Genomic DNA, 22,165 nt, shown 5'->3' with positions numbered 1-22,165 from the left:
CGGAAATGATTCATTTAAAGTTTTCTTTCAAAACCTTTGCAGATTCTACATCAGCAGTTGCAGATTCACTAGTAATCTTCCCATTTTTTAGTCTGTAGTGGTTTTGGAAGCTGGCAGACCATCCTTGGCTGGTGTTGAAATAGTTTTCAGAAGCTGCGTCCTCTGCATTGGTAGGAGGCTTGAGCTTAGGCTAAAAGCTAAGAGCAGCATTTTTCCATCTACTGGGCCACGTTAGCAGTTTGTAACTTTCAACCATAAATTTAATGCCTTCTCAGTCTTGACAAATATTTTTATCATGTACTTGAGTGGTGATTTTAGCAGTTGATGGTTCTGTTAATATCATGGCTTCATTGATTTATTTTTCTTGTATTGGATTCAAACCAAAGTTAGAACAGAGTTGTTTTTTTTTTGTGTTTAAAACCAAAACTTGTAGAAGTAGACTTGTGATACACACCATGGTTTTTGAATATGCAGTGCAGTAGCACACAAATGACTGCTTGCAAAGAAAGGTCTTCACTTGGGAGGAGACATGATGGGTGAGGCAGAGCAAGAATATTGCATAAGTACCTCTCATTCTTTTTAGTGCCGTACAAAATTAGTGTTTCATCTTGTATTGCACCAATTTTAATTTATACAATCTTTTTGTTTTTTTTTTGTTTTACCACAAGGCAGTATAAATTTGAATTTGCATAAGATAAGGTACTGTTCTAAAATGGAAAAAAATGTTTAAACTGCTTTTGCTCCATAAGATAAATGGGTTTATTTTCAAACTGTCTAACAGAGTAAGATACCAGTTGGATCTCCCAAAAGAAAAGCTGAATCTGATGAAATATGTGAGAAGAAAAGTGATTCCCCTCCAGTTCTTCAACCTGTAACTGTAGGATCCTTCCACAAACCTGTGGCACTTGCAGAAAAACAACCAACATCTGGTAAGCAATGTGTCTGTTACGTTTCTTCTGTTTATTGGCCATTTTGGAATTCAGTCCATCTCTTTACACTGTGATTTTCTGTCAGATATTAGTTCAGTTGATCCATCACCAACTGGGGCTGTTTTGAGAAGTGTAATGTCTGGCCTAGCTCTCTCCTCTGGAAGTCGCAACAGCAATGATGCCAAGCCCCCACAAGCTATTGTAAAGCCACAAGTGCTAACCCACGTTATTGAAGGCTTTGTTATTCAAGAGGGTGCTGAGCCTTTCCCAGTAAGTACTATTGTATTGTATGTAGTCATATTTCTGTTTGTATGAAAGTGTAAGAATAATTTACAAAAAATGTATGTTTTTGTTACTCATGTTTTTTTTTTATCTTTGAAATAATGTTAGAGAGAGAGTAATGTATTGCAAGCAAGCTGTAAAAAAAAAAAAGAAAAAAAAAGTGTATTAGTCTTTTAAACGGATACATGAGTTGCATTTCTAGTGGCAATGTTTTGTAACATTTGTGTTCTGCAGGCAGGCAATGTGGCATAGTGGTTAAGGCTTTGGACATCAAACCCTGTGATTGTGGGTTCAAATCCTGCTACTGACACTGTGTGACCATAAGCAAGCCACTTCACATGCCTATGCTACAATTGGAAAAACTAATGAAATGTAAACAATTGCAGCTTAGTTATTGTAAGTTGCCTTGGATAAAGGTGTCAGCCAAACAAGAAATAACAAAAACTGAAGAGCAGACAGAAGAGTGTTCTTTATAATATATGATCATATATTACCTGAAATAATTGTCACTGAAGCATGCAGTTCACTCCAGAATTTACTGGAGAGTTGAAGGTTATCCATATCATTTCCCCAAAATCCTGCCTGTGCTGTGTTGACCAAAAAAATCCAATATATACCTTAACTCTCTCAGAGTAAATTTCATTTATTCATCTGCAATCAGTCCAAATAGACTCTTTTCTATGTTTTAACTTTGTTCAGCATTGCCTATTAGCAGGCATAAATTGCTGACAAAATGAACGGAGTAACACTATGTTTAAAAATAATCTGCAGGTTTACCATTATTAATTGCAGTATTCTCTGAAATTGATTTAGATTACGTCATATTCAGTAGGTGGTGTTAAAGACACAATTTATCAGGTTTTAAAAGCTAGTGTTTATTGATTTGACTTTGGTACAGCAGGAACACTTGATGCCTAGAAAGTCGGCCATGTCCTCAATGTTCTATGACTGGCTATTCAAAGTGATTTAACCAAAGCAGCATACATGTTTGCTGCAAATATGACATCTTTTTTATTAGCTATAATGCTGGAAAATTGCTAGAAGCTAATAGAGTCAAGTATCGCTGATAATTATGGTTTATTATTTACATATTTATATAACATTTGCTTTTAACACGCTTGCCTGTCATGTTTGTTCCACAGGTTGCTGGTTCTGTGAAAGACAGGCCGGATGGTTTATCCAGTAATCCTTCTCAGACCTCTTCTTCCTATCTGGAAAACTGTCAACAAGCAGTTGGTAAGTACTGTTACATTAATTATATGTATAAGGTTCATGTCCGGTCAGGATGGGGAGCATGCACTGGTACAGTGTTTTGCCACACCCACCACACAACAAAACAACTCTCTATCCTGGTTGGCAACCCCCTCAGACAGACACGAGGTCCAGTCCCAAGCCCTGGAAATGACAATCTATCTGCCACAGCCAGATGTTATGTGGACATCCCCTTGGCCTGATGCAGCTGCTCAGGTCCTCAACAATGAGGATCCTGTGAGCCGGATCACTCTTGGAGAATCGCGGCACATGGCCACAGTGCCGTAACTGACGCTCCCTTACAATGCAGGTAATGTTCCTCATTAGTAACTCGGTGAGTAACCGCTCGTTTGACACAAAGTCAAACCAACTGTTCCCAAAGTTTGTCCAAAGAAACACAGTACCAAAAGAGTCCAGTCTTCAGCTCAGGTCACTGGATAGCATCCATGTCTCGCAACCATATAGTGAAACAGGAAGCACCAGGCCTCTAAAGACTTGGACCTTCATCCTTTTGCAATGATATTGGGAGTGCTAGACACCCCTTTCCAGGGACCTCATGACCCCCGACCTCCCATGATCTCCCAATCTGTATACTGAGTTCATAGGAAGAGTCACCAGGGAAATGAATGTCGCTGCCGAGGTAAGTAAACCTCACGACAGGGTCGACATTCTCTCTGCAGACAGACACATTGCTGATGGCTGTGTCCATAAGCCTGGCCCAAAGCCTGGATCTTGGTTTTTTATCCAGGACACTTGCAAGCTCAGGCATTTGGTCTTCTTGCTCAGTCTCTCAAGAACCCCAATCAGAGCCTCCATTGACTCCGCGAAGACCACATCTCTTCACCAACAGATGCCCCACAGCTGCAGAAACCCATGACCCTTCTCAACACCAAATCCATGCAAGCATTGAACAGAGTTGGAGCAAGAACACACCCCTACCAATCCTCAAAGTCAACTGGGAAAAATACAGAGTTTCTGCCTCCACTCTGCACGGCAGATCTTGGAGTCTGGCCAGATCCAGCCTCATTCCTACTGGACCTAAGCTTGATCTTCAGAGTAGAAACAACAAGTCTGTGGTCACAATTCCCAAACTGTGCACTTCTGCAGACCCTGCAGTTTTGTAGGAGCCTCCAGCATCTGTCCACGAAGATGTGATCAATCACCTTCACTGCACCACCAGTTTTGGTTCAGTTCAGTTCCAAGTCCAGTGGTGCAGCTAAGGGTGCTAAACCAGGATCCAGCGATCCACAGCCTTTTGTAAAGTCAAGGAACATGGAGCCACTTTCACAAGACCCATGGAATGACACAATCCTCATAGCTAGCCCTGTCAGTGCCAGTGGTGGCATTGAAGTCACTGGTTACCAAAGGAGAGTCCCCTTGCGGGCATCCATCAACCACAGAGCAACATTATGAATAAAATGTCTCCCTCACCAAGACATCACTCACCGCGGTCAGAACATAAACTGAAACAACAGACAAGGTGTCCAGAGAGTGCCTTAATCTAAGTCTCATAATTTTCTTGTTGAAAGGAGCGATATCGGACACAATCAGAAGTTGCCAATCCACCACAACAACTGCTACTCCCTGGGTATGACAGCCATTAGAGTGACCAGACCAACAAAAGGTGTACCCACACACACAGATCTGGCCAGTCCCAGGACTGTACACCCTAGAGTGTGCTGCCACTGAAATGAAGAGTTTACGAAGCTCCTCTGACAGCAGAGGAAGATAATCATCATGCCAGAGAGACAAGACATTCCATGTGCCTTCCTGGATGGGCCGCCTCAAATTGAAACTCGAGCGCTTCCTTATAGCAGGTGACACCTCAGCACCACACCAGTTCTGATCCCCAACAGGTCTGACCCCATAGGCTCTCCAACAGTTTTGAGTCTTATGGGGCAGCAGAGCTACTCCTGCGGAGAGCAGAAAGGAAGGTTTTATGGGGGCTGGAGTGCCAATCGTGCCACCAACCAATGCCGTCTCAAAAAACAAGGCCCGCTCATGCCTGTGGTGACGTCACAATCGAGGTGCTACAGCAGCAACAGACGCATATAGAGAACCTGTCGCGTTGTATGCATGTAAATAAATTATTCCCGTGTAAAATTAATTAATGCAATGCGTGAAATAACAAAGGCAAGTCAGTTGCATTATGCATTTTATTTATTTTTATATAAAACGTCACACATAACGTTTAAATCACATATTTGACATACTTAACAGCGATTATTATATAGATATCAGCAACTCAACATTAATGCAATTAATGCCTTAAACATGAGATTAACCTAAGAGTAACACTGAATACTGTATTGAATAAAACAATGCAATACTGAATGTTCATATATGAAAATGACTATAATAAAGTAAGAAAAAAAAACTAGAAAATCACAGCGACGAGTGGTTGGCACCATATGAAAAATGAATATTTACATGCATCTCAGGAAATCACATATTCCTGGATTAAACAGAAGTAACGTGAAAAATAATGCAGATTTACCCGTTAATAATCACAAGAAAAGCTACATTTAACACTTTGTTAATGCAGTTAAATCTAAAAATTAACAAGCAACACCAGATAAAATACAAACAGCCATTATTTTGGAATGACTAATGATAAACGATGATTTTTTTCATACCATCATAAAATAAGCAAAATTAACAAATGTGCTGATATTAATCTGTACGAAAGCAGAACGTTATATCAAAAGAACTGATTATTAGTTACGTCTTTTTTGTCAATGTAGCCAGTTTACGTTTGGGGTTAGCTTCTTCCTTAAAAGTACGACGTTTATCTGCAGCGCGCTTGCAATAATTATTTAAACAGATGTTGGCCACTGTAGACATGGACAACTTCAGTAAGTCACAGATACTCTTCCCACAAACACAATTACCAACTTGCAGTCCACATCTGTTCAGGCGTTCGTTAAACAGTGAGATTAATGCAGATTTTTGATTTTTTAACAATAAAAAATTTGACTCATATTCAGCATTAATAATAATTGACTGGAAAATCAAAAACATTTGTGTAACACATTCAACCAACAAATCTGAGGGCCATTTCAGACCACCCCTGTCTGAGTCAAGCAGGTAATTATATTCCTGTGAAAATTCTAAATGCAATGACTTATCCACGACTAGCTCACATGTCACACTGAACTGCGCCTGTAACCATTTTAAACCCTACATAACCAGCAACAAATATAAGTGATTTTGACTGTGCCTCAGTTAACATTAAATCATCACATTTAGAGATAACAGTAGTCAAATCCGAATTAAGAACCTCAACATTGTCATCATTTGAACAATCAGTTGTTTCAGTACATTGGGAAATTAAGTCTAATAATGACACTTGACCTTTAGAAACAGACACAGACACAACATGCAATAAACTAATCAGCTTCAATTTTTTTTCAGACTCCTGAATCTCTTGTACGGAGATGTGATAGTTTGTACCAGATAATTGACGATATTTACCAAAGCGAGCTTCCAAACAGTAAGTTTGGAATTTTCCCGTCAAAACATAGTTCAAGTTCAAATTTTCAAGCAAATATGGAATTAAGTCAATAAATGTTAATACTGTGTGTTTCAGTGCTACCATTGTTTCATTAGTCAGTCGTCCCTCTCGTGGTTTGCAACTCAGTTCCCATTCACCTAACCATCTGTACACATCAGTTAGAAATGAAACACGATCATCATTAACATTACAAATTGGCATGCCATCCACATCTCTTTTGTTAAAACCTTTATCACATGATTTAACATTTAAAATTTTCCACAACTTCAGAATGATTTTTATGAATAATTCAGTTCCTGTTACATCTTTACCAGTGTGTTCACCAAAATGATGTAAAGCAACAACAACCTTTTCATGAAAAACCTTTAGAGCTAATTTCACATTCTGGTGCTCAAGATTTGATGGATAAAGTGCTTTATAAGTGAGAGATAGTGCCATCTTAATAATACTATCTCTGTCACTGTCATGCAGCTGGCACACATGAGAAAATGAAGCTCTGCAAACAGTACTATTTGTGATGTCTGGAAAAGTAAATGTGTGCTCAGTATCAGTTTGCCCTAACCAGTTATTTCTAATGCATTTTAGCAAGTGAACACTGTCAAACATCAAAAATAATCTTCTGTCACTGCAGCATGGGTGTTTAATCCATGGTTTCAAATCACCACCACACAGAGCAGCAAACATATTACGATTTATGTGATTGTTATCAGAAATCAAACATAAAACAAAATAACCAACACTTTCAAGCATATTTACAACTTTATCAGTGCATTCCTTAAGGTATGAGGCATTCATATTTTTCACTGGTACTAATACAGCCACATCCTTGTTTGATGACAATAAAGAGCATATCATAAAAGTCTGGACAGTTGTAGCTTCATCTTGTGGAACATTACCAGCCATTCCAACTAAACTGCCACCTTTGCAATTTACTTTAGGGCTAACATGAATTTCATCAAGCATAACAACATACAAAATAAACTAGTTAAATTCACATTTTTGCAACACTAAATAACACCATGCCTGCAGGTTACTGTTCATATAATGTACATTTTTACACAACTGTAGCTAAACATTCCTTTCTTAAGCCTACTCTCGACAATAACATAGGTAATACTGCACATGTATCAGCTGGTTTTCCCTCACCACTCAAACACATAACATTATGCCTACTAGTACTGCATAAAACTGTCCAACTTTCCCCAGTTTTTATTTTTCCACATACAAGTACATAAGTATAACTTTTTTGTTTTTAACGTTATCACATAAATATATGCCTGTAAGTAACTGCAAAAAGATCTAGATAAAAATATAGAATAGACAGTCTACCACATAAACCAATATTTAAAAAATACTTAAAACTACTCTGTATTATTGTATGTTTAAAAAAATTTGTCGTGGCGAAACCTCCCATCATTTCACTAGGCAACACCTAACACCGGTCACAGAGTCACACCATTATACTGCATTACATGCCCTAACCTCCACTTGCAGCATTATCGATGTTACCCGGCATGCGGTGCAGTTGTTCACCATTAAAATAAACAAAACACATCAAAATATTACCTTACACTGCACCGCAGACATCTGAACTTATAACCTTTACGACTGCAATAACTTTATATCAAAAACTAAAACGCCATTAACTTTCTTTACAACTTCAACGACGATCTTAGATGGAAAGTTCAGCTGGCACTGTTTGTAAACATAGCACCTCAATTGTGACGTCACCGGACCAATAAGTAACACATGAGCGGGCGTTGTTTTTTGAGACGGCATTGCACCAACCCCCAAGATTTCCATGGAAGTTGGAACTTGAACGTAAAGTTTTAATATGAACATAAAGTACTCTGGTATACTGAAAAACTAGTGCTGTCACATTCATCATTTCATTTATATTTGAATGTGTATTTTAGAGGTTAAGTAAATGAAATTCAACTGATCATTTCAGATCAGTTTATATTACCCCTGACATAGTATGCAGCATTCTTTTTATTTATTTATTACTGCCACTGCTCATCACTTCTAGGAACAGCCTAGTTGTATTTTTTTGGGTATTGTTAGTTTCTGTTTTATTATGATAAATGAAACCGACATCTTTCTTTCCAAACAAAACATCCTCTTTAATAAAATCCCTGTGTGCGTCCAGGTGTCCGTGTGTGTGTGTCTTCTGGAGAAGTGCGCAGGGCACGGTGCGATGCGCGATATTACTGTCAGAGAAAGTTACAAGCGTTTTACGGAAATACAAACCAGTATTACTGTGAGAGGAAATTAAAGGTACACAATACAGTGACTCATATTACAGCCACATACAAGCCAGTATTACTGTCAGAGGAGATTAAAGGCATATTACCGACGCGCACGCCTGTATTACCGCCAGAGAAAATTAAAGGTATATTACGAACGTACAAGACAGTATTACTGTCACAGAAAATTAAAGACACACAATACACGGCGGCAGCCCATGAAGAACGGTCAGCTCAGCAAGTAAACATCAACAAAAGAAAGGCTGAAAGAAAGAAAAATACGACCAACAAAAAGAATGAGGTCAAAGTCCCTTGCCATTTAATATAGACTGTTCCTACTAATGTTTATGCACTACTGTTCTAGCGCCCGTTATTGTAACGGCTAAATGACTAGTTCTATTATAAATTGGACATAGCTCTCCTTTCAACTGCAGGAGCCAGCTGACATGCCTGTTACCCGCCATCTTGCAGCACTGTTTGAAACCTGATTTATACTGTTGGGGATGTCACAAGAAAAATTACCTTGGTACCAAGTTGATACCAAAATTCCAAAAAGTAACGGTGTAAGTTTTTTTTTTTTTTTTTTAACAGTATTTGTGGTACCATACTTATGCATGACTGCAAGTAGATGATTTACTCAGAAGGGACAAGAATATGTGAGAAAAATGTGATTTAAAAACTAAATGTAAAAATGGCAGAAAGCAGTGACGGTACAGCACCATATTAATACTTGTCAAAAAGGAAAATGGCAGAAGTCATGTCTGGAAATGCTTTGTGTTCAAGGCAGGATTATTTCTGCGATTGTGGGAATCATGTTTACAATTTTCATAATCGCCCCCTTTATCCCATTATGGAGTTACTTCAGAATTAAATTTTATATGACCAATCAGAAGCAAGTTGCTATCATTTTACATATAGGGTCACACTTTTGTAAGAGGAGATGAAATGATGATGAGATGAAGTGCTTTTAATACTGTGTCCTACACAGTCTTGGCAAAGGAAATGAGGCTTTGCAGTCATTCTCTGATTGCGTTGAGCATGTCTACAGTAGATGGCAATCTGTCTAATGTGGAAGCGTAAACCTGGCAGAAACCCTCAATTATGCATATAGCACTTGTGATATAGGAGGAAACTATACACTGGCGGCACAAGTAAAAGTTTCAGACAAAATGGCTATTTGGCTTGTGTACACCAGCGATGAAATGAGTTGCCCCATTTGTTAATGGCAAATTTAATAATTATTTAGTTCTTCGAAGTGGATAGCAGGATGAGCAAAATGACATTCCTCAATGCTAAATATGAATATGCAAATGCTAAATTTGTGTCATTCATTTGGTTTTTGAAGACAGTCTAATGTTTGTTAGTATAATTCCTAAAATGTGATGACCGTAGTGAAAGCATGTGTCATATATTTGAAAGGTACGCTGGCAGTTGTGATGCAGACTACCAGTTACACTGCAAATTCAATTAATATTCTAATTCTGGATGTGATTTAATTGCTTTTTAATATTTTTAATGTTTTCTACACAGTCCCTAAATAGGAATAGAGGCATTGCATTTATTTTTTGAATTCATTAAGCACGTCCATAGATGTCCATTTTCTAACTGTTTTATACAATTAAAGGTCACAGGGGAAACCTTGCATGCATCCAATATTATGCATGTGGGACTGTAGGAGGAAACCTGAGTGCTAACAACAGTTGTACAATGTAAATATCAAGGTTAGTTGCAGACAGAATGACTATTTGGCTTGTCTTCACCAGTGATGAAATGAGCTGCTCCATTTGTTAATACCAAAGTAAAATATATTTACTGATTTGAGGCATAACGCATCTCTGAGGCATGCCTGCTAGTAGGACAGACCAAAGAGCTACTTCTGTAGGAATTTTGATTATTAATAATCTATAAGTTGGCCACCCAGTAGGATGCCATAATAATGTGGGATTAATGAAAGAATTTGGTAAGGCACCTACTTTATTTACCTTTTTTTTTTTTTTTCTGTTCTAGGAGGCAAGCACACTTGGTGCAAAACATAAGGTGTTTTGAAATAAGATAACGGTAATATATATATATATATAATATATACTAGCAAAATACCCACGCTTTACAGCAGTGAAGTACTGCTTTAAAATTTGAAATAATAAACTGAGGGAAAATATACCAATAATTATTTATTAAGGATCTCTTTGTATACCATACTGTCAGTTCGCCCCTCCGGTTGTAATATGACCAAGCTGTGTGCTGAGCTTACTCTTGAGCATGTAACGTATAGTTGGCCATGTGAAAAGCAAATCAAGAACGGCAAGACCGCGTCAGCTGCAGAGCTCAGCTCGGAGCGAAATGAAGTGAATGGGAGGGGAGATGATCACGTGACTCCCCCATCCCCCCTTAACTCTCCATCCCTCCACAAACACACAAAGACAGTCTCTTGGATCCCAACTCTCCTTTTGCACACCGCGTCTACTAAACACTAAGAAATACTAAGTAGAAACACTAAAGGAAAAAATACTATTCAGTAAGTAGCGCGTCTACTAAACAGTAAATCAGTAAAGGAGAAAGGACTAAACACTAAGGAAAAAGAACGGCAAGACCGCGTCAGCTGCGGAGCTCAGCTCGGAGTGAAATGAAGTGAACGAAATGAGGTGAATGGAAGGGGAGATGATCACGTGACTCCAACACCCGCCTTAACTCTCCATCCCTTCACAAACACACAAACACAGTCTCTCGGATCCCAACCCTTTTTTTATATATATATATATATATATATATATATATATATATATATATATATATATGTGTGTGTGTGTGACAGATAGGGGGCACTGTCGTCCCCTTGAACCCTCAGACAATTCGTTCCGATACCAGGTAAAAGTCCAAATAGTTTTATTTATTATAATAGCAATGTGCACAAAGCACCTATACACTCCACAATACTCAATAATCACAAACACTAATCAATAATACAATACACAATCCTCCACTTCCAGCAGCCCAGTCACCCTTCCTCCCAACTCGGCTCAGTCTGCTGGGGTTTCCCATAGTCCTTTTAAAGTCCTTGACCCAGAAATGCCTCTGTCCTTCAGTCCATGTGACTTTCTAGCACTTCAGGGTCAGATCAAAAACTCTTCTTTTTTTCTTCAGCCTGGAAGTACTTAATTTCTTCCGTCCTTGTGACGAGGTAGTACTTCCGGGCTATAATGAAAATATAAATCCTTGTGCCTCCCTGCAGCGTCCCCTGGCGGCCCCCACGGTATCCAGCAGGGCTGTGAAGGAAAACTCCAATGTCCATGATGCCCTGCGGGAATTTGGGGCACCTCCATGTTGCAGGGAGGACTCCACCTAGCGGCGTGGGGGTATTGGCCGGGATACACTGCCGGAAATCTCTCACTAATATATATATAGGCTGGCTGTTTACTGGTATTTAGAGTTCTACTTTATCTTGGCACAGGTAAATTGATTTATGATACCAAGTCTTTATAGATGATGTCCAATGTTGTGTAGAGTTGTTGCTTTGTTGTTACTTCCTCATGTGTTGGAGTGCACTCTTTCGTTTTGCTGCATGATCCTTGTTAGTGCTGTGCTGCTGTTTTGTAAGCTTGCTTTCTGTTGTTAGGCCCTTTGCTGTCCCATCTGCATCTTAGGGAAAAGCAATACTTTTTCTGGCACAAGAGTATAGATGCTGAAGTTCCCTTCTTGAAGTGATGGTTGCTTCTCAGCCTTCAGGCTACCGGCACACAGCTTTGGCTTGACAGACTGCGTCTCAGCTTCTGGTCTACAAAGATAAATAGTTTGTTGAATTTGGCTGTCCAGGCAAGAGACTCATAGCTCTTCGGTTCAGTGTTAAGATTCAGATGTTTTTAGTAATTTGGAGAACCCCCCTTTCTGAGAGAATCCCAGTGAACATGCCCTGAAAGAATCCCCAGGGAGTTCAGTGATTGATCAGCGAATATTTCACAGAGAGATTCTTCTTCCACCTTGGGAGATGGGGTGCATGTTTTTTTAAAGGAAGGCTAAACCTTCTCCTGATAGGATCGAAATCACATGCAGTTACAAAATTAGTATCTTCTAATAGGTGTTCTTTGTCTGCCCATCTTGGTTGTCATGACTTGAGTTATAGGTAGGTCTTTGCCCTTGCTTGAATCTATTTTGCGTCTTCTGGCTCAAGAGGTCTGCAGGTTACCTCTGATTTACTCCTTTGTTATCAGATGAAGTCCAGTCAGATCCTGGTACAATCTGAAGTTCAGTCACTTAGCTTGGAATGCAAATGAGGGATTTGTGCAGCTGTATGCCTGCACCCCTGTTATATCTGCTTTCTTAGTAGGCTTGGTATATCACAAAAACATACCAGAATGGACAATATGTAATTTGTCCTACAAAATTGATATTTGTGTCATTCATTTGGTTTTTGAAACCAGACTAGTGTTTATCGGTATAACCCCAAAATGTGATGAACAAGGTGAAAGCACATATGTCTTATATTTGGAAGATACTTTGACCAGTGTAATGCAGTCTACAATCACACTGCAGGTAATGTCGGTATGGCTGATATTCTAATTCTTGATTTGTACACATGTGAAGAAATAGTCTAACTACTCTCATAAGACACCTGGAAACCAGCAAAACAAAAGCTGTTTTGCATGAGTTTTAAAATAAGGGATTAATGTTAAACTAAAAAGTATGATTTCACACATGGACAGATTTGGGAAAAATTAAGGCAAACACTAGAATTTTGTCACATTTAACAATTGAATCAATGTGACTCTTCCATTGAATATTAGCTTTTAGTAGGCTTGTTAAGCAGTTAATAATGCAAATATAAATCTTACAATAACATATGTTACCAACCTAACAGTGTGATTCTCTGATGAACCAGATTTTAAAAGCATGTTGTTAGAAAAACAGCTGTAAAAAGTCTATTTAAATGCAAATATCCTGAATTGCCTTAGCATTTACTAGTCAACAAAACAGATGTAATAATGTTTGAACTTTTATTGTTAGGATTGATTTAAAGTAGTTCTTTTAGAAAGAAAATGTCAGAGAATAAATTAAGAATGTGCACGTGGTAAGATAAATTGGGTACTCCATGATGACGTCATGATTTATGAACCCTATGCTGAAAGCTTTCCAGGATTAAAAAAAATTCCCCAGTTCTTTTTACACTGGGGAAATCCCCATGTCCATCACACATTTAAATTCGATCCTTGCATTTTGATATTTATGAATACCAATACTAGTTTACTTATATTATACTTGGGTAACTACTTGATGGATATGACACTATTTTAAGCTGCTGCTATTTATTAATATTTATATTTTTCTGCTCCTTTAAATAAAAAGGCACAATATTTTTCACTTAATAATTGGGGAACTTTAAATAAAAATAATTTAAAAAAAGCTAAATGGAATTTCTGTTTTGCTATGGTGTCGCATTGGTTATCGATTTTTGTGAATTTTCACTGGTATAGTATAAATGTATACAATGAGCACTACATTTGTTTGATTATGTGTGTTGGTGTGGCAGAATATTTGTTGAATAATATGTTTCATTTTTCGTCTTACAGATACAGATGGAAAATTGCCCATGTTGAAGTGTGAATATTGTGGAAATTTTGAACCTGCTCACCAGTTCAGAGGTTCCAAACGATTTTGCTCCATGACATGTGCAAAAAGGTTTGTATTATACTTTACCAAAGCAAGGTAAATCAAATCAATTTTTTTTAAAATTACATACAACAATTTAAAAACATTTTGTGCTAAGACTAATAAGCAAATTTGTCTATACAAGTGCATATTAAGCTAATTTAGACTAAAAATAACAGTCTGTTTTATTCCACCTCTGTTGCTGTTTTTTAAGGTGTTTTTTTTAATCAGTTAAAATAGTAGTGTTCCTGAATTTTGATTATCCTTATACTACTGATTTCAAAATCCTTTTAAACAAAATGTAAAAGCATTAGTGATTTTTCTTAAGAAAAAGTTCTTAAGAGTGCCCTGAAAAAGAACTAACATTTTAGCTACTTTCTATCTGATACTCTGGAGTTATATTCCATCCTCCTGTAATACAAAAAAATAAAATGTTTGCTTACTTTTAAACATACATAACTTGCTCAGGATCTACAAGACATCCTAGTTTATTTAAGAATTGCCATAAAATAGCTAAGATATGGCAAAAACAAAATCCCTTGTAGCTTTTAAGAAAAGAAAAAAAAAACAAACAAAAAAAGAATGTTCGAAAGACATTCAATATAAATGAGATAATAAGTACATGAAATTCTAAATAAAGGCCTAGCTATTTATTTATTTATTTCACTAATGGACAGTATGGTGGCACAGCAGCTACATCTGCTGCTTCACAATTCTATTGACCATATAACATCATCTTTAACTGATCATTTCCTGTTCAGGTTAACGCTCATGCTACATGTTTCAGTAAATCCCTAATTCAGAAAAGGTAACATGGCACAATTATCTTTTATTTGCTGAAATTTAACTACCCTTGTAATCAAAGACAGTAGTTATCCCAAGACTGTGCTCTGGGGGCTGTTTTTTTAATATCTCTTCATTCTGAATCTGATTCTTCAGTCATATTCAGCTGTCCTTTGTACTGAAACTACATGTGTAACTCTCTTTGGTTTTATGATGCCTGTCTGTAGAGTGGTCCCAATGCAAGTGAATGGGTTGATTCCTTACTTTTTCATGCAGCTGACAAAGTATAGTTCATCTCAGTGTGACTCTGACTTTATTTAAATGGGTTTGAAAATATATGGCTAAGCAACTTTTTTCTTTTAATAAAATTTTCGAATCTAATGCACCAACACCATCAGCTAAGAGACTTTTAAACAGAAGGGGAAGAAGTGTAAATGTTTTTAAGGCACTCTGTTGTGAGGAATGGGTAGAGGGTTCCCTAGCCAAGGATTCAGATTCTTAGCTTGTGTTGTTATCTGTCTTGTAAAAAATGTGTATTTTTCAATGCTGAAAATTGCATTTTTTGTTATCAGTGTAAAGTACAGAACTCTTTTACTTGGAATTCTTAAGAGATGACATCTCAGTAATTTAATAATATATGGGTTGCATTTTTTTATCTCAAACTTGCAGTCAGTGTTCTGAGCTAAACAGTAATGAATAATGTAATTTTTGATTATGCCGAGTTAAACATTATGGGAATATACTGTAACAGTTTTTACCAGTTATTTACATTTCCGTCATTGTTTTATTATTATTTTTTTTTTGGGTGTGGAATAATTGCTGTTTTCAGATACAACGTAAGCTGTAGTCATCAGTTCCGACCAAAGAGAAGGAAGATGAAAGGAGGCCTTGTGGAAGGGAGTGGGACTCGCATAAGACGCCGGGGTCCAAGAAGAAGTAGCAGTGAGATTGCTCGAGCCAAAATTCAGGGCAGACATCTTAGTATTAAGGTATAAAGTATTTGATTTCCTTTCTGTTATGCTTATAAATGTTGGGCAGAGTACTCTAAAAAAGTATTTAGTGAGTGAATACTGAAAATACACTCCTTTAATGTATTCAGATTTGTATTCTGAGTGAATACTCAAAATGTGTAACTTACTCTGAATACTTGATGAAAACTTCATGTATACTTTTCAAGAACGTTTTTGAATACTTTTTAGGAAATGATATATAGCCTAGTTCATAAAATTAGTATAACAAGTTAACCATATTTAAATTAAATTGAGACCTGAAAATGCACTTTTATCTCACAAAAAAACAGAAACTCTGTTTTTACTGCTCATCAAAAACAAGGGAAACCAACTTTTTAATGAAATTTTTATTAATAAAATTTGAGTATTTGGGGAAAAAAAAAAATAATGACTGTAGCTCAGAGTGTGTTCAGCATGAAGGTTTATCAAAATGTTGTGTCCCTTCCTGAATGAGCAATTGACTTAGAAGCATAATTCCTTTGCCAAATTATGTAAAGAGAAATGTAATTAGATCACGATTGGACATTCTGGCATGCCCAGTGGAGTGTTTGCATGAATGTTACCTTTCTTCATTCGATATTTTAATGTATCTGAGCAACCTTCTAAAATGTGACATGTTCAGACTTAACATATTGTGGCTTTGAGCTCACATTAATGCAAATCATGGACATTTTTTTTTTTGGACTTTTTACAGTTATTTTTTTTTTTTTTTTACACAATATTGAAAATGCCACACACAAATAAATAACCATAATCAAATAGGAATTCCACATATTTCCAGCTAGAGCAATCAAATTGAAACAAATTTGACGTGCTGGTGGAACAAGCAGCCCACCTTTATACTTTCTTTGGAGTCCCTCAACTCTAAATGCCTCTAAGGACTCCCCTATTCAGCAGCTACCTATACTTGTTATGCTTATTAATGTGATTTCCATTCAGGGTTTTTTGATACCATTAATATTGCAAAAATTGGAATACAGTGCTTTCTTGAGGGCATATAACATTTCAAGTAAAGTAGTCACCAAGGGTACATTTTAATACAACAATTTACCACACAAAGTTTACGTTGATTTCACTGATTAACTGCTTTGTGTATTCTTTCTTTCACTCACTAAAATAATATAATATGCCATCTCCCTTTCCTTGGCAGCTACCACTCTTCTTGTATGCACTGCCATCATCATGTCTTGATCTGTTGGCACGAAGGTTGTCCCCTCTGTTTTTCAGACTTGTAGTCATTGGTTCATCAGCTGTTCAGTGCTTGACTCATAAGGGATTTCACATTTTGCCTTGAGTGCATGTTAATTCAGAATCAGCAGCATGTTGCAAACCATTTCACAATTCTTGTGCATCTATAGCACTTCTGCTGAAAACATCAAATAATTGCTTTACTTCTACTGGTTAAAGCACAAACAAATATAAATCAACAACAAACACTATTAGAAAATTGGGAAAAGAGAACAAGATTTCTGAAAGAAACTGCCAGAATCGACAGCGTGTCATAAACCGTTTTGCGTTTACAGCGCTGCTGCTTTCACTACAAGAGGGAGAGAGAAAGCAAGAATTTTTTTTTTTTTTCCATTTTGAATACGTTAATGCTGTTACTTTTATTTTGGTACAGCCCATCCCCGCTTTATGGATAGATCTGAATACCACTGAATTGTTATCTAATAAAGCTCAAATTCATCTTTTGTTTTTCAGACTCGTTCTGATTCTAGTCGAGGTTCAGATGACAACTCTAGCTTTGAGGATGAATCTGTGTCTATAAGCCCTGCTCCTTCCTGCTCTAGACCTCACAGTGAACAGCAGACATCTTCATCAGCTGGAGCTCGTGACACCACAAGTGGTGGCTCTGGTCCTCTAAATTCAGAACTGCCTATGGACAGTGATCCCCGTTTTCTTTCTGGAAACCCTGCTCATTGGAGTGTAGAAGAAGTTTGTGAATTTATCTCATCTCTGCAAGGTAAGTCAGCATTAATTTAAGGGGTACCATTTCTGAAAAAGTATAAAAAAAAAATAATAATAATAAATAGAAGAATTTTGCTATAGCAGTTCATTAACTAGCATGTTATATAAAACTAGCAGTAAATAAGGAGTGTGTATTCATGAAAAATTATAGGATTAACAAAAGTAGAAGTAGAAAAACAAAACTTTTGACATATTTTCTCCATATGTCCTATATGGAGAAAGTATTGTCTTCATGGAAAAACCTAACCTAAACATGTTTTGAATATTTTTGTAAAGTTGTGTTTATGTGTTTCTGTGTCTGTAGTAAACATTGTAACTTGAGAGAAAAAGGACAGATTGTTATGAACCTTTAAGGATAACTTTGCACTTGCTAATCTTAAGACTGATTAAGTTTTTGGTGAACTCCCAGCTATTAAGCTTAGAACATTAAACATTCAATATTTTTAATTTCAATTGAGTCAAGGCTAAATGTTTTGTTTTAATAAAGAATTCTGTACACTGGTAAATATTTTATTGGTAAAGTTTTACACGTCATATAATACTGTCATAGAGTAAAAGCAACATTCTCAAAATCTTCATCTTTACCTTATTTGAGATGAAGAATACAGTCAGCCTTTGGATACTGTTTTGAAATGGAGTTAATTTCAGTTTAAAAGTAAAGGAAAAATAGCATCTGTAAGAATGAATTAACTGTGTTTTGTTACTTTTTTTAGAGTTTAAACAACACAACCATTCTGAGATTTCAGGGAGAAGGAAGCCAGTAGTGAATGAGAACCAACAGATTAACTTTGTCTTAGCCAAAGAAGCTAACAGCAAATATTTGAACATACTAATGCATTTGCATGCAAAAGTCTGGAAACTCCTGGCCAAATTACACATTTTGTTGATATTTAAAGTAAGAAACAAAAAAAACAATAATTGCAACTTTTACAGTAAACAAACTAAAAAGTTGACTTTTTACAAAAATGTTAATGTATAGTTAGGATTTATTTGATGAATTGAAAAATAATCTAAAAAAACAAGTAAATATGGCATTTGCAAATGTTTGGGCCCACTTTCAGTTATAAGGTCTCAGAACTCAGTAGATTGTTATTGTGGTCTGGCTTAGATTGTTAGGTGTTAGTGTGTCCAATTATTGTCAGGTGAAGACAATTCCATAACCTAATAAACTATTTTAATCTTGAAACATTGTGCAACACTCAACAGTCAGGGGCTTCTTTTAGCAAATGGATAAAGACATACAAATTATAAACTAATCGATGCCTACAAATTAAAGGGTGATTATAAAAAGATACCAAAGTGCTTCCAGCTAGCAATTCTCACAGGCCAAAACATCATTAGAAAATGACAGTTAAGGGGTACCGTGAAGGTCAAGATAAAATCTGGAAGATCAAGACAGGTGATAGATATATTTTGAAGGCAATTTCAAAACTCCCATATGACTGTAAGGGGCCTGCAGGCAGGTTTAGCTGATAAAGGAGTAGTGATGCACTGCTCTGGTATGTAGCATTACTTGCACAGATATAGCCTTCATGGAAGAACCATCAGAAGAAAACCTTAGCAGTAATTTCATCACCAAAAACAATATGTAAAGTATGCCAAACAGCATCTGAATATGAAAGAGGTACTTTGGAAGATCTTTGATAGCTGTTAAGTGTGCTGTGCATACAGGATAGCTGAAGAATATCTTCTAGCTAGAAGTGACCTGCAAGGAAAAATGGGGAAACATTTTTTGTAGCAAGCTACTGAGTCTTTGAATTCTTGATTTGGAAATGTTTGCAGGCTGTGATTTTTGCCAAAGTGAGCGTTACTGAATACAGGCAGGGTAGGGTGCCAAAATCTTTTCAAAGGCCACATGTACTCCCTTTTTTAGTATTTTTAGTTCATAAATAAATTCTAACTGTACATTAACATTTTAATTAAAATTTTATTTTAATGTGTTTGCTGTTAAAATTGTGTTCACAGTTTTTTACTTGAAATGTAAAAAAAAATGTAATTTGATCAGGGTTGTCCAAGCTTTTGTGATACCTATTACTACATTATTTAATTTTTTTCATTTTTTAATAAATAACTTCATGTCTGCCCAGGTTTTTGCAGAGTATATCTCCACTACACTCTATGCATAATATGCCACTGATTTCGTATGTCTGATTGGTTGCCAAATTCTGTATGACTTTACTAGTAATAAGTGTGCTATAGCCTCCATTGAGTATTGTAGTAGGAATACATAATGGAGACTGGGAAAGTATGTACATTGTATAGAAATATAAGCATTGTCTAAATTTACTCTTGATTTTCATGTTGTAATGTAGCTGTCAGAACAATACAGAAAAGGAAAAAAAGTATTTTTTATATGTGTCAATTCATTTAGAGGTAGAATGCCTAAACATTTTAACTGTAATCTTAGTGCTGATATAATCCACTAAGGTAGTGTGTTCTGTGAGTAACTTGATGTAGCACCTTTAAAACTTGATTGTTGATCACATCATATACCTAGGGATACCTGGCTGAGGTGGAAGTTAGAGGGGTATCTGGTAAAATTTTAAATTACACATGAAGCTGACGGTGTTAAGCATTCTGAAACAGGGAACAGGAAATAGGGAATGTGTAAAGACAAAACAAGTAAAGCTCACAAAAACACTTGTAATCACTATACCATTGATCAAAAGTATGCTTCACTATTGCAAATCAGACATAACAAAATGTAAAAAAATATGTTTTTTGTTTAAAAAAAATAAAAAGACTAAATTAAACAACTTCTTTTTCCCAAAATGGCATCATTAACTAATATTCAGTAGTTTTTTTGTTTATTAAATGCTTTTTATCTTAGATTAACAAGTCTGACTTTGCTGGGCTTTTATTGAATTCTTTCTGATATAATTTTATATGTTTTTAGTAGTTTTTAATTTGACTGCTCTTACACTTTCTGTATCTATTTGCAGCTCTTTTACAAATTGGCAATTAATAATGTTAATCAAATTTAAATATGAGAATCAAATGTAATACCTTTTTTTATTCTAAAATGATATTGAAAAAAACTTGACATACTAAGGTATGATTTTTTTTTACTTTACACATAAGAGCAAAAAAGCACTGATTAGGACTGTTGGATGCTTAATTACAGATTCACAGGTACATAATAGCAACAATATAAACATAACCAGTCTCCATTTGTAAAGCTGCAATTTCTAAGCATGGACCACTAAATTGTAATTGTTATGAAGTCTTGGCCTATGAAATTCAGTTTAGAAAATTTGGCTTTAAAAGTCAAGGAAGGCTTAGAAAACTCTTAAGCAGACCTTGCCTTGAAACTCAAAAGTAGGGCTGGGCAGTATGACCAAAATTCTATATCATGGTATTTTTCAAAATTATACCGGTTTCACGGTATTCAACTGTATTTTTTTTTTGCATGAGTGGATGTTAACCACATTTTCCATGGCAATTACTGCAGTAGACTGGCTAAGAATATCCTATTCCACTGTCATGAGCATTGTACAAAAAACACAAGTATTAATACAGGTTTGCATGGCCCCATAAAGTGATAGTTGTCAAGGGGGTGTCACTAATGAAGAGAATAATCACATTGCATGACAGATGCAGTCAAAATATAAAACCTTTTTATTGAACAAATTTTGCAAACAACTTAAACTGTAATTTTGGCAACATATTTTCAACCATCCAAAGAGGCATGGTGCATTACACAGTATTCACCAAATAAAAATAAAATCAAATAAAACAAGTGCAACTTGCTGATGACATCTTTACCAGCTGAACCATCATTTAGGCAAGCTACATTAATATGGTCCTTGCTTCAAGCTAAGCTATATATACATAAACAGGGCTCCAGACAGAAAAAAAAATTTGGGAGCCATTGGCTCCTAAACCCAAAATATTTAGGAACCATAATCCCTACCGCATGCCAAATGTGAAATAAACAAATAATATTTACTTGTATTGTTTATTTGTTTCTTCGGTCTACCTCACACTGCCTTTCCTTTCTCCTATCTGAGCTATTTGACCTGCCTACTAGTGTCCTCTGCAAGGTCTTATAGATAATAATAACAGAAGAATAAATGACACATAAATGTGAACCGTGCAAATGTTTACTAATAAGCAATACTTCAAGTCCAGAGTCTTATACACAACATGTGTAAGGAACACTACAAATACAAACACTGAAAATGTCTTACACATAACGCAAGAATTAACACAATAACAAACATTATAAACAATCATTTCTGAAATAATCATTTCTCAATGAGTGTACAAATATAAAGAAATTAATTACTCTTCAAGTTCACTGTCACTAACCATTACAATGTCAGCATCATTAGGCCAGCCAGTATACTTTGGTCCGCGCATTTTTTTTGCTGGATGACAACCAGCGCTTTACACTGGGCTCTGGGTCAAAAAGTTCAAGTGTAGGGGCCTCTGTACTGATCCTTACCAAGTCTTCCAGTGTTTCTACACTTAGGGAGTTGCGCGCTTTTGATTTTATTCTGTTCTGTGCTGAAAATCCTCACTCGCACTGAGCTGCAGATA

The 22,165-nt window shown here is 36.3% G+C and overlaps 1 protein-coding gene across 1 annotated transcript in view; it reads left to right on the top strand.

Moving 5' to 3' along the window:
• The window catches only part of phc1 (polyhomeotic homolog 1), a 51,666-nt gene that overhangs the window by 22,295 nt on the left and 7,206 nt on the right, over nucleotides 1-22,165 (top strand). The window contains exons 9-14 of the mRNA XM_028809960.2: nucleotides 782-929; nucleotides 1,015-1,199; nucleotides 2,354-2,447; nucleotides 13,784-13,892; nucleotides 15,475-15,634; nucleotides 17,357-17,618. Of these exons, the coding sequence (XP_028665793.2) occupies nucleotides 782-929; nucleotides 1,015-1,199; nucleotides 2,354-2,447; nucleotides 13,784-13,892; nucleotides 15,475-15,634; nucleotides 17,357-17,618 (958 nt within the window). The remainder of the gene's footprint in view (nucleotides 1-781; nucleotides 930-1,014; nucleotides 1,200-2,353; nucleotides 2,448-13,783; nucleotides 13,893-15,474; nucleotides 15,635-17,356; nucleotides 17,619-22,165) is intronic.

Source organism: Erpetoichthys calabaricus, chromosome 9 (genome assembly GCF_900747795.2).
Source record: "Erpetoichthys calabaricus chromosome 9, fErpCal1.3, whole genome shotgun sequence".
In the NCBI taxonomy this organism is placed as follows: Eukaryota; Metazoa; Chordata; class Cladistia; order Polypteriformes; family Polypteridae; genus Erpetoichthys; species Erpetoichthys calabaricus.
The sequence above is the reverse complement of the archived record's forward strand: the minus strand, read 5'-3'. Positions and strand labels throughout refer to the sequence as shown.